Source organism: Alexandromys fortis, unplaced genomic scaffold (genome assembly GCF_014885135.2).
Source record: "Alexandromys fortis isolate MF-2015 unplaced genomic scaffold, M_Fortis_MF-2015_v1.1 scaffold_385, whole genome shotgun sequence".
Taxonomy (NCBI): domain Eukaryota; kingdom Metazoa; phylum Chordata; class Mammalia; order Rodentia; family Cricetidae; genus Alexandromys; species Alexandromys fortis.
The window spans coordinates 3,892-18,286 of NW_026068265.1; the positions used below are offsets into that span (position 1 = coordinate 3,892).

A 14,395-nucleotide genomic window follows, 5' to 3' on the forward strand; every position below is an offset into this window, starting at 1 on the left:
ATTTTTTCCTCTATAGTCCAGGCAGGTCTTAAGCTGAAGATCTTCCTTCCTATGTCAACCTCTTAAGTATTTGGGATTATAGGCTATGCTACGAGAAGTCTGACAAAAACATTTTCCTTATTTTCATCACTAAAGACATTAGTGAAAGTGAAATAAAAATTTCCACATCATTCAGATCTTGTTTAGACAGCTACATTGTTGAGATGTCATCCACATAGCTTCCCTGTCATTTCTAGGGGACACAATTTCATAACAGACTTCTAAGTCCTCTGTCTCTATTAATCTTTCAGTCCCCTCCTCCTTAGTGTTCCCCGAGTCTCAAGTTTGAAGGACTGATTTATCTAGTGGAGCTGGTCACGCCACAGTCACAAAACCTGAATAAGGACAAAACCAATAGACATGCTATCACGGCAGAGGGGGGAGATCTCATGAGACCCAGCCCTAAACAAAGAGCTATAGGCAATTAATAAATGTTTAAAGAGGGAGAATTAGTGTTCCACAGGTATATGACCCTTGACTAGCCAATACCAAGTGGCCAGGCCTGAAACTGTATATATACAAGCAACACTAAATGGATGCAGTAAGTTGCATTTTTGTATCCATGCATATATATATATGTGTGTGTGTGTGTGTGTGTGTGTGTGTGTGTATGTGTGTGTGTGTGTCAGAATAATAAAGAAATGAGGCTGTGAATTTGAGAGGGAGTAAGGAGATCATGGGAGGGATTGGAGAAGAAAGGGAATTGGTATAATTATATTTTAATTTTAAAATTTGCAGAAAGAAACACACACACATACACACACACACACACACACACACAGAGAGAGAGAGAGAGAGAGAGAGAGAGAGAGAGAGAGAGAGAGAGAGAGCAAGTTGAACAAGTAGTTAACAGAAGCAAACCAGTAATCAGCGTTCCCCCAGGATTTCTGCTTCAGCTCCAGCTGGAATTCCTGCCCTGTCTTTTTTCAAAGATGGACTGTGATCAAGATATGTAAGCCAAATACCTTCCCTCCCCTCAAAACAGTCCCTTAGCACATCAAAAAGGGATAACATGTATTAGCACTCATTTTTCAAGGAGTGAATAATAAATTTTATTTCTGGGATCCCAAACTCACAGGCCATCAGAGAGTAGGCATTTATGTTTCTTTTATATACATGCAAATTTAAGATAATTCTGTTTCAAACAAGCCCAGAGGTGAATCTGGGACACTAATTCACGACCTCTGAAAATTTAAATTACATTTTATTAATACACAAACTATAAAATGCACACTTTGAAGTATGTCACTGGTTTTTAGTATCGTCACAAAGCTGGGCAATCATCACATGTAATTTCAGGATTCTTTCATGATCTCAGAGCAAAAACGCTCCACCGATTAAGAGTCACTTCCCGTTTTCCCTCCTGCGGTTCTGGCCATCAATCAACTTCGTTCTAGTTCCTTCCATTAACGCACAAATTTCATTTTTCTTTCCAGATAAATAGTGTGCTATTATGTATATGTGCCACATTTTCATTATCCATTCATCACTTGAAGGACACTGAGGTTGTTTCCATTTCCTAGCTATTGTAAGTAGACAGTGATGAACATGGCTGCCCAATATCTCTGGAATAGGATGTCGAGAGTCATTTGGGCATTATGTCATGGAGTGGTTTAGCTGGGTCATATGGTAGATTTAGTTTTAGGTTTTTGAGTATGCTCCACGTTGATTTCCAGAACGGCTGTACCCGTTTTTAAACCCACCGACAGTGACTGAGGGCTCCCCTTTTTTCCAAAACCCTTGCCAACATTTGTTGTCTGCTCTTTTGTGATCTTACACATTCTGACTGTGATAAATTTCATACTGAGTGAGGTAACCAGCCCCAGCAAGGAAAACATTGCAGGCTCTCTCTCACTGTGGACCATTACTCCAAATCTTTACATTTGAGTGGAGAACCTGCAGTAACTACAGAAGCCAGGAAAGCAGAAAGAGACCATGGGGAGGGAGGGAGGGGGCCAGGGAAGAAGGAGCTCCATCTAGAGAAGGGGATAGTAGGACACAGGTACTATGAGGGGGAGAAAAGGGAAAGAGAATGGGGACTGGGAAAGTATAATACAGAGGGAAAAGGAGAAAAGAGTGATAAATAACACTAGGGACATTTGAAAAAGCTATGGGAAAACACTACAAGCATACTTATATATATAATATCTATAATACATAAAATGTATATATACACATGTGTGTGTGCATGTGTGCATGCATGCGTGCATGTCTGTGTTAAATGGAATTATGGCACACAGGGTGATGATGCCCTCCCCATGACCCCAGTGCTGCGTTTGGGAAACCTCTCTTCCAGTTGTTGGTCAGGGGTTTCCAAGAGACTCCCAAAGTAATATGGGCTATTGCCATCATCTTTGGGTGCCTCCCATCGCCTTGCTTGAAAGTAAGGCCCATTTGTTGAAGGTGTAACACACTTTGGACACAGGACCTGGAGGAATCTAGTTGGAACTGACCTGGAAACCTCCTTCCTGAGGACTAGTTTTCATGGTACCAAGAAGACACTACACAAGCATCAGCTGCGAAGTCTGGGACCCACAATACTAGCCTGGCCAGATATCCCAAAGGTACAATCGTGGCATTGTTCATTTGGAGGTAACCAACATCCTTTCACTCACAAATAAATGTAGCTCTCAGCCCCCATCAGAGGAACTTCATTTTGCAACAGATAGTGATATCTATTACAGAAATCCACAACTACTAAAACAAAAAATAAGAGTCCTTGGGGTGCCCAGCCCCAGTTGACACATCTACCTAACAACTCCTACACCAAAAACTCAGGGAATATCTCAGAACAGAAGGCAGGACAACTGTAAGAGACAGCAGACATGGAAACCTACTGCTAGATCGTGTCTTTTATGTATGACAGGGAAATTCATCCATGAAATCTCAACAATATGGTTGCCTAAGCAAAATCTGCATAATGGCAACACTAATCAATATAACAATGTGGATAGATGAAATCGCGTAAATTTACCTCTAGGTAAAGAGCTGTAGGCAACCAATGGCAGCCAAGAGATGAAGAATCAGTTTTCTTCAGGAATGAACGCCCTGATAAGTTAACCAAACCTGAGCTGTCAGTCCTAAAAGCATACACACACATGACCAACTAAAACTAAATGGTTTTAGGAGAGGATNCGCTGTGTTCAGTTCATATCTCTGGGAGGCCTGTTTCTTTCTAAAGAGGATGAGTGGATCTGGGGTACATGGGGGAAGTTGAAGAGAAATGATATAAATACAGCACTCAGAAATTTAAATTAAAAACTACATTCTGTCTCTACATATTTGCCAATTCTGGACTTGTCATACTACACATGGCTATTTTGTCTGTCTTCTTTCACTTTGCATATTTTAAGGCTTAAATGTTTTAACAGTTTTGATGACTTCCCTTGTACAGTCATTTAACTTTTGCATATCCATTCATCAATGATTAGACCATTTGTGCTATTTTCTAACTATTATGACTAATGTTTCTAAAGAAATTCATGTGCAATGACCCCTAAATTGAAGTTCAGAATTTTTACTTTTGTAATTAGTACATTAACAGGTATTGATAGTATGCATGCTAAGATTTAAAATGGTTCGTGTGTGTGTGTGTGTGCTTTTCCACTTGTTTCCCCTGTGTTATATTATCATTTTCTGTATCCCAAAAGATCAACACAAATAAGAACTTGTGTTTTAACCTGGAGTTTCAATCTAGGTTACATTGGTCCATGGGTATGTTTATGAAGGTTTGTCTTCTTAATTAATGCATAAGGACCCAGACCACTGTGGACATTTCATAGGCTGGGCCCTGCACTGTATGAGTAGAGAAAGCAAGCTGAGCAATAAGCAGTTAAGCAAAAATGTATTTGATTCTTTCTTTGCTCTTGACTATGGATGTGATGTCATTAACTGCCTTGACTCCCCCAAAATGATATAACTTGCAATTGTAAACTGAAAAAAGAAAAAAAAATCTTTTCTTCTCTAAAGAAAAAAGGAATTTGCATTTTCTGCAGTTTCAAATTATTTGCTATTTTGTATTGTTTGGTGAAAACAGGGCTTCATGTATTCTAGACATTCATGTAGTCTTTGTCTCTTTTTAATAGAAAAGTGGGATGCCCATGTCCTGAAAGTTCGCGGTGGTGGTTTTAATGAGAACGACCCCATAGGCTCATATGTTTGGAACTCAGCTGGTGGAACAGTTTGAGAAGAATTAGGAGGTATATCAATGGGGGTGGACTTTGAAATTTCAAAACCTTTGGCATTCCTAGTGAGCTTCCTCTCTGCCTCCAGCCTGAGAGATTTTCTGGTCCTAAAAAGCATCAACCAATCAAAAGCTTGTGAAAATGTGATACCAGGAGAGGGGCAGGTTCCATCTCAAGCAAGCAGATGAACTTGTCAGCACTGTCCCTGTGGTTGTCATTAGAGTCATGAAGAATAATATAGAAGTAAAAGAGGGTGTGGAATCTTCCTCTGTTGTTAAGGAAGGAGTGCTGCTGAGGCCACATGTGTGACAGGGCTGTCCCCTGATTGAGGACAAGAGAGGCCATTGAGTGAACCTGTGAAAGTGAAGCCTGGATTGCCTTGGAGAACCCAAGGTGCTGGAGATGCCTGAGCTGTGGGATACCTCCCAGGAGAGCTGCAGACAGTGAAACCAGCCCAAGAGAAAGAAGTGTGCTGCAGTCAGCAAAACTAGAAGAGTAGGGCCGTCTAAGCCTTTTGATAGCAGATCCGGAGCTGTAGGATTTGTAGTCAACCCTGTTGGGTTTCAAGCTTCCTTTGGTCCTGCATTTCCTCATTATGCTCCTATTTTCTACTTTTTGAAATAGTAATGTTCATTCTGTGCCATTAGATATTGGAAATATGCAATTTGATTTTTTGGTTCTGTAGAGGGTTACAATGAAGAGATTGCCTTGAATCTCAGAAGAGACTTTGGACTTGGAAACTGTATTGAGACTGTAGGAGACTATGTGAACTTTTGAAGTTGGACTAAATGTACTGTACATTGTGGTATGGCTACAAATCTATGGGAGCCAGGGCCAGAATGTGGTGGTTTAAGTGGAAATGTCCCCATAAGCACCTACCTATATTTCAATTGTTGGTCCCCAGTTGGTGGGACTGTTTGGGAAGAACTAGAAGTGTAGCTTTGTTGGAGAAGGTATGTCCCTGGAGGTAGGTTTTTGAGGTTTCAAAGCCCATTCCATTTTATCTCTCTCTCTCTTTGCCTCCTACTGGATAAAGGTTCTATGATGACATTTAAGATATTCATCAGACTACAGGGCAAGGCCAGTTCAAGCTAGATGAGGATATGGGGAAGAATCAGAAGGGCAATATGAACAATGTACATGCTAATCCAAAGAAAACAAGAGACAAAAACAAGGGTGATAGTTTAGTGCTGTGTGAGAAGTATTTTAAAACTAGCTTAGAGTGTTTAAGTTAATCATGTTTAATTAATAAATGTGATTTTATATACAATATATTATGAGTTTACAGGAATGGGTATGCTTAGGATTTGATATGCTATAGTGATTTGACTTTGCTAACAGGTGAATACACAAACAATTTTTTTCAATAATGTACAAAAATATTTTATTTTTAATTACGTATTTGTCTGTGATGGTACACGGAAATGCAGATGCCTGTGGATGCTGTAAGAGTGTATAGGATCTCCTAGAGCTGGAGTTGCAGGCAAGTGTGGGCCAGTCACTGTGGAAGCTGGGACGTGAACATGGGCCCTCTGCAAGAGCAGTGCACATTTTTAACTACTGTGCCATCTCTCCAGCTCCCAGTCAAGCATAAAGTTAAGATTTTTAGAAAGGTATAACCAGATATTTAGTTAACATTTGTATTTACTAAAATAAATCTATAATTATAGCCTGTCTTCCTCAGTTTAAAATGAACATAAGCCACCTATATACAATAATATGTACTTAGGTAAAGTGCTAAGTGTTTCTGATTTAAGAAACACAAAAGATACTAAAATACTCTCTTCAATGAGATCCTTACCTGTTCATAAGCTTCCTGTTTCATCTTACCCTTTCTTATTTAAAAGAAAAGTGGTACACTCATCCAGCAGGAGTCAGAAACTAGCTTTTCTACTCATTCTAAATGTTTCCGTTTGTTTCTAGACAGTGTTCTCATTTTCTTTCAAAGCTACACATTTTCTTGTGACTGTATTATTGTTTACTCAACCAACCTCTCTTCCAGGAGTGTTTTGGTGATTTAAATATTTTGCATTACAAGATTTACTTGTGGATGAATAATGTAACAGTTAAAAACTACTAAGATTTATTCTATTTAATAATTTGGATTAGAGATTGGTGTGGTGGTGCACTCAAGAGGTTGAAGCAGGAGGATTGATCTGTGTGTGTTCAGGTGACTATTGTGTATGTTATAAGACATCTCAAACACACATTCACACACACACACAAAGAGAGAGGGAGGGAGAGAGACAGAGAAAGACAGAAAAAAAATAAAAGCTACTTAATTTTAATACTCCACAGGAAAAATTTAAAAGGACTTGATGTTCTGGGCTGATGGCATATGCCTTTTATCCCAGGAGTAGGAAGAGAGAGGCAGGCAGATCTCTGTAATTCAAGGCCAGCTTGGTATACATAGCAATTTACAGGGCATTCAAGACTATATAGCACGACCCTGTCTCAAAAAAAAAAAAAAAGGTTTAAAAGATACCAATGCAGAAGCATTAATGCATTACTTATTTTACGGATCAATTGTAGATATTGAGATGTTGGCATTAGTAAGAAAGAACAATGGTGTCAGACCCCGCTAACTAACCCAGGCAGACAGAAGCTGAGGCAAAAAATAAAGTCTATAGATATGTAGGTTTCAGTCAGGTGAGAGTCTACCGATAAAGACCACTGGCCTTGAAAATGTATTTTCTGGAAATGCTGAGGTAGAAACTGTTTAGTCTGTCCTAATAGAATGATGACGGTGTTCATCATTCTAGAAACTACTTCTGCTTTTACTTAGCTCCTCAGTGTGCGTGAACAAGTGCTAGAAGGTGCCTTTTGTGTCTGCTGAAACATCTCTGTTAACTGAACTTTCATCTGTAAATAAACAATGCAAATAAGAAATAAGGGGTGAATTTATTTGAAGTAAATTTACCATTAATTATCAATGGGTACAATTTCAAACACTTATAAATCTTGCATTTTGTAAAAAAAATCAATGTTATCTTAAAATTATTGAACAGAGATTTGCACAATTATTTACAATCAGCTCAACCTGCCTTTGTAGAAATAAGCCAGGTCTAAAAGTATCACTGCCGTAATAATTTCACAGTACCTTTCGAGATTTATGCCACTTAGGTGGCAGCCATATCAGCAAAACTGAGAAGATTCAATAATTAGGAACAGCATAATCAGAACAGTAAATATAATCTACCATCAACTTCAAATAAAACTTTTTCTATTAATATATCAATAGTTTCCATTCTAAACTGATAAAATAATTAGGCAGCATTATTTTCTTACTACATTATTCCTTTATTACAAAACACATATGTTTTTAAAACCTGATGTTAGGAAATTAAATTAGCGAGTTTTAAGAAAAAATTCTAAATATTTGCAAAGTTCCTGATTTCAGTGCGAGGCATTTGCAATGACAATTTTTGTCAGTTATGGCATTAAAGAGAGATGGTTCTCTTGCATATCAGAAAACAAGAACATCTTGCTAACAGGTAATAACATTTGAAAGAGATTATTGGCTTTATTCATACATTCTTTCTATTTAGTCTTATAAATTTATGACAGTTCCTCAAGAGGGTCCCAAATATGGAAGACATCAATTCAAAGGCAAAATTGTATTTGGACTAGCACTCATGTTTGAGAACAGTATTCACCGTCACACAACACAGTTGCTTTTCCTTCTAGTTGAGATAACTAAATGGTACAGTATAAGAAATAGAGTTGAAATCACAATATAGCACATTTTATCTTATTGAAATTGAATATAGACTTAATTTCAAATGTATTTTATAAGAAAAAATTTCTCCTGGTAAATAATATTCATAATCGTCACCCAAAAATGTATACAGCTTGCCCCTCTCCCAAATTTATATACATAGTAGTCCACTTAAGAGCAGCCCTGTTATAATTTACTGCATATAATGTGCTCTTGATTTAGAAATGGGCTACCCTCAGTATATAAAATATATAGGCATGTTTGTTATACATACAGAATAAAAAATATAAAAAGGAGAGATGAAAAAAATAACCAGAAAAAGAAAGTGTTCTATTCTGTAAGATTCAGACAGAAATCCATGATAATTAGTGAGACAGTGTAAAACACCCCCAAATTTTTAATTTTGGCAAACACTGTTCAGAAAATGTTCAAGTTATCAGAACAGCAAATCTTATCTAATAATTCCTTAGACGTTTCCATTGAAATATTCAGTGATGTTGTGGTCTTCTAACATGTAGAAAGGAAGACATTTGATTTGTTAAAAACAAACAAGCAAAAAGCCACTCGTTGTGAAGAAGTTAATAGCAGCCCCTTCCTCAGACATCTGCCGCAAAGAGGATCAAATCCTGGTTCACTAGCGTCTGAATATACTGGATGACCGATTCCAATGGACAGGATATGAACTCATCCTAGACCTTAGAGGGAATACCACAGGATTACAATAAAGGGCTCAGCCCCAAAGGTAACTGGCCCAACCTTAACTGTCTGTCAACGTTAAACAACAACACTAAATGTTTCTGGAGCATCCTTTCTGCTGCATTTTCTTTATTTCAAGCCATACGTCTACTTGGAGGATCATGCAGCAGGCGGTTTATGAAAAAAAATCAGAGGCTATGAATAACGTCATTACATTATGAGACAGAAATGTCAGATTTTCTCATTATATAAAAAGCTTGCATCTTGGGAATCCATGAGGTGGTATTATTTATGGGATACCTAAAGGGGGACAAAAACCATAATAGTCAATAAGGCATATATGCATTTCAGGAGTTAATACATGCTATTCAATTATGCGAGCTACATACTTTCTATATAACAAATCCGTTATTTCTATATGATGCTTAATAGTTATGGAGCAACAAAAGTAACTGGGCCAGCTCCTTAGCAAATATTACCACTATTGGTAACTAATCTCAGTATATGTCACCAAAAAGAAGGCCTATAGATGGTGACTATGTACATTTCAGAAGCCAACTACTTTTGATATTAAATGTATAATTTAGCTTAAAGACACACTACAAGTTTAATTTCCATAGAGTTTAGGACTTTTCATGCTACCATAGTATCAAAAGAGAAACCAAACACAACAAAATCAATGAAGGGTTTCAGCTATGATTCTTTTCCTCATCTTTTCTAGGTCATCATCATATAGCAAAAATACTCAGGATAATAAAACATTTTCTAAAACAGTCCTTACTTTGCAAAGTCAAATTAAAGTTCTCCGGGCAATGTTTTGACTATTCTGGCAAACATCCCTCAGAAGCAAAAAGAGAAGAAATATCTGCTACTTCTGTTACATGTTTTTGTAGACAGAGCCTTTTCATATTAGCATCAATACCAAAAATAAGGTATTGTTAGTATAGAAGTAGGTGGTCTGAAAAAAATTTATCCTGAGTATGCTTGAATATGAGGAACACAGAAAAGCTTATACAATCTAACTTTAAATTCTCATGGAAATAACTCAGTTTCACATTACTTAAAATATAATCCAATGTTGTGGTGATAAAAACTTTTAATTCGTGCTTCTATATGGCATTAAACTTATGGTGCCAACTTAAAGATATGCTGGTCAGCTTTCCATAGGCACGTGTTCCTTCACATGAAGGAAGCTTAAATTTTATATCTGAAACCAAGGTCAGGCATCACCATATTGAATATAAGAATTAATCTAGCTTTTCCTCTAAATATACAAATTGAAACATAGAAGCATGTTTCAAAATAAGTAATTTCCATTTAAAATATAAACCTGAAGAAAAATTAAAGAATGGCTACAAGTAGCTTCCAAATGTCAATTATGTTTAAATTAATACTGGTGGTACTATACATTTCATAACATTCTTGAACCATTACTTTTATATGAATATTCAGTAGAAACTATTCTGCAAAGAATACTTCCATTTTATTTCAACCCTAATTTACTTAACTAATAATTTAAAAGACTTCACAAAATGTATTCTTTTAACTAAAGTAAAAGTAACTGAATATCTTTCCCAGTTTTAGAGTTTTACAGAACTCAGCTAACAAGCTCTGACCAAACGTCTTGGAAGAATGGATCGACTAAGACATACTGCAAAGATTTTCAGAAGTCTTGAAAATTTATGCACATTTTAAAACCAAGATGGTTAATGCCAACCTTACAATTTAACTTTCTTCAGTCATTCTGAAATTCCTTTCAGTTAAAAATTAACATTTGTACTTTTTGCTTTTGCTTACTGCTCAGCTGACAGCAGCATGTAGACCTTCAAAGAAATCATCTGATAAAAGTGTTTCAGCAAAGTCACAGGCCTTAATTCTAACTGTCCACAACGATGAACTGATATAACTAATTACGCCTCTAATTGATGTCTGGGTTTTTTTTAACATAGGAAGAAAGAAATACACTAAAAGCTTTCTGCTGAATTACAAACAAACACATTCAAGCTAACTACTAAAAGTTGTCTAATTGAAAGAGTAACTAACCTGAGAGGTACCTTGCTCCGATTAACATTACCATGCTACTCACTATAAAAAAGCCCAAAGGCAGACTACAGAAGATACTAGGGTCACCTGTGGTCATCCAAGTAGAAGGGGATTCCAGCCAAGCAAACCAAAAGAGAGACACATAATTACAATATTTATGTTAAGAATCACATGAGAGCAAAACAAGTTATAAAAATAGCATATTCATAAAAGCTGGCAAAGAGTTACTACTTCAAATCAAAAATACAATCAATATCGAGGCTTATGAAAGTTAATGAACAATACAGATAGCATGCCACAAATAGCCAAGAATGTAACACAGATAGCCAACATCAGCTTTCCACTGGCAAAGCCAAAGAGAGCTTTTTGGGAGGCTGTTGAGTTTGTGCTTTCTAGATTCTTCTCCCAATTACAGTAACTGAGCAGTACAATTCACCCAAGTGTATCAGAAAGGTTTCATTAGTCTACTTTAGATGAGTGCGAAACTCTTTTTATAAAGAAGTTGGACTGAATTCGTCCTTTGACAGTCCCATATATACATATGTGAAGTGCATTTTGATCACTCTGAGCTCTCACCCTCTCTAATTTCCACCCTGCCCTTAGTAGCACTCCCGCACTTCTCTAAGGCCCTTTCCCACACCGAGGTCTTTTATGTTTTAAACACTGATTTGGTCTCGTGTCAAAATAGATTTTGGTATATAATGAAGTAAATCTGGAGCACTACTGAAGCTAAATGGTCTAATGCAACTAAATTATATTATGGAGAACAGGATTGTTTTTATGACCGAAGTTCTCCTTAAACTTAAAAATCTTGTGCCCAGGAGTTGGCAAAATGATTCAGTGGGGAGGGGGAAAGTACTTTCTGTGCAAACCTGGCAACCACACCTGGATTCCCAGTACCCCTCTAAAGGTGGAAGGAAAAAACATCAAGCCCACAAAGGAGTCCGCTGACCTCTACATACATGTGTGCACACGCACACTCCTCTACACACAATGGATCTAAACTATTTAGCACATTTTGGGTTGTTAAAGACTAAACCTAGGGCTTTTAAGCTACGCTTCCAGACCCCAGAGTTATAAAAGTACAGCTATAATACAGGGCATCTTTCCAATCGGCAAGGTAGGGATTCCCCCGAGCACAGTTTATGTAATGTAGTCTTAAGATTGTTGTTTCTATTTTGGAAGAGGGCTTTCTTCCTCTCATCACGTATTTCTTTTCCCGTAGAAACTGCATTGTCAGGAGAGGTCAATAAGCTATTTTGCTTATTCTGTCACTGTCTGTTAGGTTTTCAAATGCCAAGCAAATGTTTTCATTTCCATATTCGTAAAGACCATATTTTCATTTCATTTTAGAAAAGAAAATGTCTGGTTCTCTTAAAGAAAGCCATCAGCTGTAACTTACAATAACTTATTTTTCTGATGTCCCTACAGTGAGTTCTGATATGAAAAGGTCTCAGGACTGTGACTAAGGATATAGGATACTCGCCCAGCATACATGTTCAATTTCCAACACCACAAAAATGAGGTGGTAGAGTTGGAGGCATACTTTCCAGAAGTTCACGGTCATCCATGAACTACATGAACTATACAGTGAATCTGAGGCTAACTTGTACTACTTGAGACACTGTTTCAAAAAGAAGAACAAAAACATCTGTGGAGCTCCTCTCAACTTAGGTGGTACCCATTTGATGAAGATATTTCTTCTCCAGTGGGATAACCACACATATATGCTACATAGGTATTCATATTTATATATAAATTCATATTTTATGTACTTATACCTATACAATATATTCAAACTAATTTGAACTATTTTCAAAGTGTTTCATGTGTTGTGAGTCCAAAGCAAAGTCATTTTAACAGACTTGCTCTCAAACTACCAAAATCCTGTGCTGGGCATGATGGCTCACACCTATAATCCCACCCATTTGGAAGCGGAGGCAGGAGGATCATAAGTCTGAGTCCACTCTGGGCTACACAGTAAGATACTGCTGGGTATGGTGGCACATGTCTTTAATCCCAACACTTGGAGACAGAGGCAGGCAGATCTCTGTGAGTTTGAGGTCATCCTGGTCTATGTTTCATTACTATTACCTAAAATTTTAAAAATAAAGCCTGGCAGTCGTGTCACAAACCTTTAATCCCAGCACATGAGAAGCAGAGGCAGAGACAGGCAGATCTATGTGAGTTAAAGGCTAGCCTGGTCTATAGAGCAAGTTACAGGACAGGCTTCAAGCTAAAGAGAAACCTTGTCATGAAAATTAAAAAAAAATAAAAAAAAATTAAAAATTATATCCTAATGTTATCTATAATATTACTATATTGATACAAATGATTATGCTATTAATATTATTAGTTATACAATAATCATATTTAATATATTTTAATTGTTTATATTTCATTCAAACATGTTTATAAACAAAAAAATTTGGTGGCTTCAGCAATGATAACCTTTTTTGTAAATTACTGATATAATATTTTTCCCATAAGTTAAATTAAAGACAGCTTTATTAGGTTAGGGCTCTATCTGTACTGCTATTATCATATAGTTTATACAGAATACAAGCTGCTATTATATAATTTATATTGCTTAAAGGAATACATTTAGCAAAACCTTAAATATGATTCTGAGATAGTTGTACAGCTTAGAGGTACTCCTAGACACCGCACATTTCAATGTTTTCATAAAACTACTAAAATATTTTGAATCATTGGTATAACTGCAACAAAAATAAAATTATGAGCTGGGTCTGGTGGTGCAGACTTAATCTTGGAGTATGGGTCAGGACAATCAGTAATTTGAAGGACTGGCTGGCCTACAACATGAGTTCAAGGGCCTTCTGAATGAAATCCTGAAATGAAGTCCTCTCTCAAGATATAAAGTAAAAATATGGCTAGAGAGAATGGAATCCATTACTCTGTAAGTTAGTTTTTTAAAGAATGAATATAAAATATATAAAAAGAAAAAAAGGAGAGATGAGATACGGCACTCGCCAATGTGTATGCCCTGGGTTCAATCTTTAGTATTGAAAAATAATTGAAACTTGACAAATGAAATACCCTTACTATTGATGCTGGCAGCACAAAATAAAGAGATGTAAAAATTTAAGGCTGGGCATAATGGCATATATCTGTAATCCCAACAGACATGGGGACAACAAGATCCCAGGTTCAAGCTTCTACACAGTAAGTTCAGAGCCGGCTTGGGCTATATGAGACTACATACAAAGAAGGAAAGAAAAATTAAACTAAAAATATTTCTTAAAAAATTCAAATTTTGTTTTCTTTTTTCAAGTATTGAAAATTCATTGACAATAAGGAACATAAATGAAAAATGATCCATTGCTTTTGTGGAAATATTGAAGTTAATATTATATTTTTAACAGGTAGTAAAGAAAAATGTGTCTATAAGCTGTAGAGAAGGAAGGAGGAAGTCAGGATGGTTGTATCATTAACAAAAATTCAACTAGTCCAAGAAATCACACACCCAACTTTGCATAGCATTGACTTAGGGGACTAAGCAAAGTAACCAGAGTCCACATTTGTTCTGGCTGACATAGCAACCAGGAGGGTGCTAAAGAGTAGTGTTTCTGAAATGTAATTGTCAAGGGTCTCAAAATTGCAGTCTTAGCAAAAATGAGTTAATCCATCATCTTAGAAAAGCAAGATGAGCGTGAGCCTGTGGTATGCATGAGACTTAACAAACAAATAAAAA

At 36.7% G+C, this 14,395-nt stretch overlaps 1 protein-coding gene across 3 annotated transcripts in view; it reads right to left on the minus strand.

Annotated features, from left to right (window-relative positions):
* Positions 1 to 7,105: 7,105 nt before the first annotated feature.
* Positions 7,106 to 14,395, minus strand: part of Gk (glycerol kinase) — an 82,039-nt gene continuing 74,749 nt past the window's right edge. For 2 of the 3 annotated variants that reach the window (XM_050131855.1, XM_050131856.1), the window contains 2 exons: positions 10,681 to 10,767; positions 7,106 to 8,937 (listed from right to left, as the gene is read on the minus strand). In XM_050131855.1, the coding sequence (XP_049987812.1) occupies positions 8,927 to 8,937; positions 10,681 to 10,767 (98 nt within the window). In that variant the 3' untranslated portion in view covers positions 7,106 to 8,926. The remainder of the gene's footprint in view (positions 8,938 to 10,680; positions 10,768 to 14,395) is intronic. The other variant, XM_050131857.1, reaches the window with a different exon arrangement.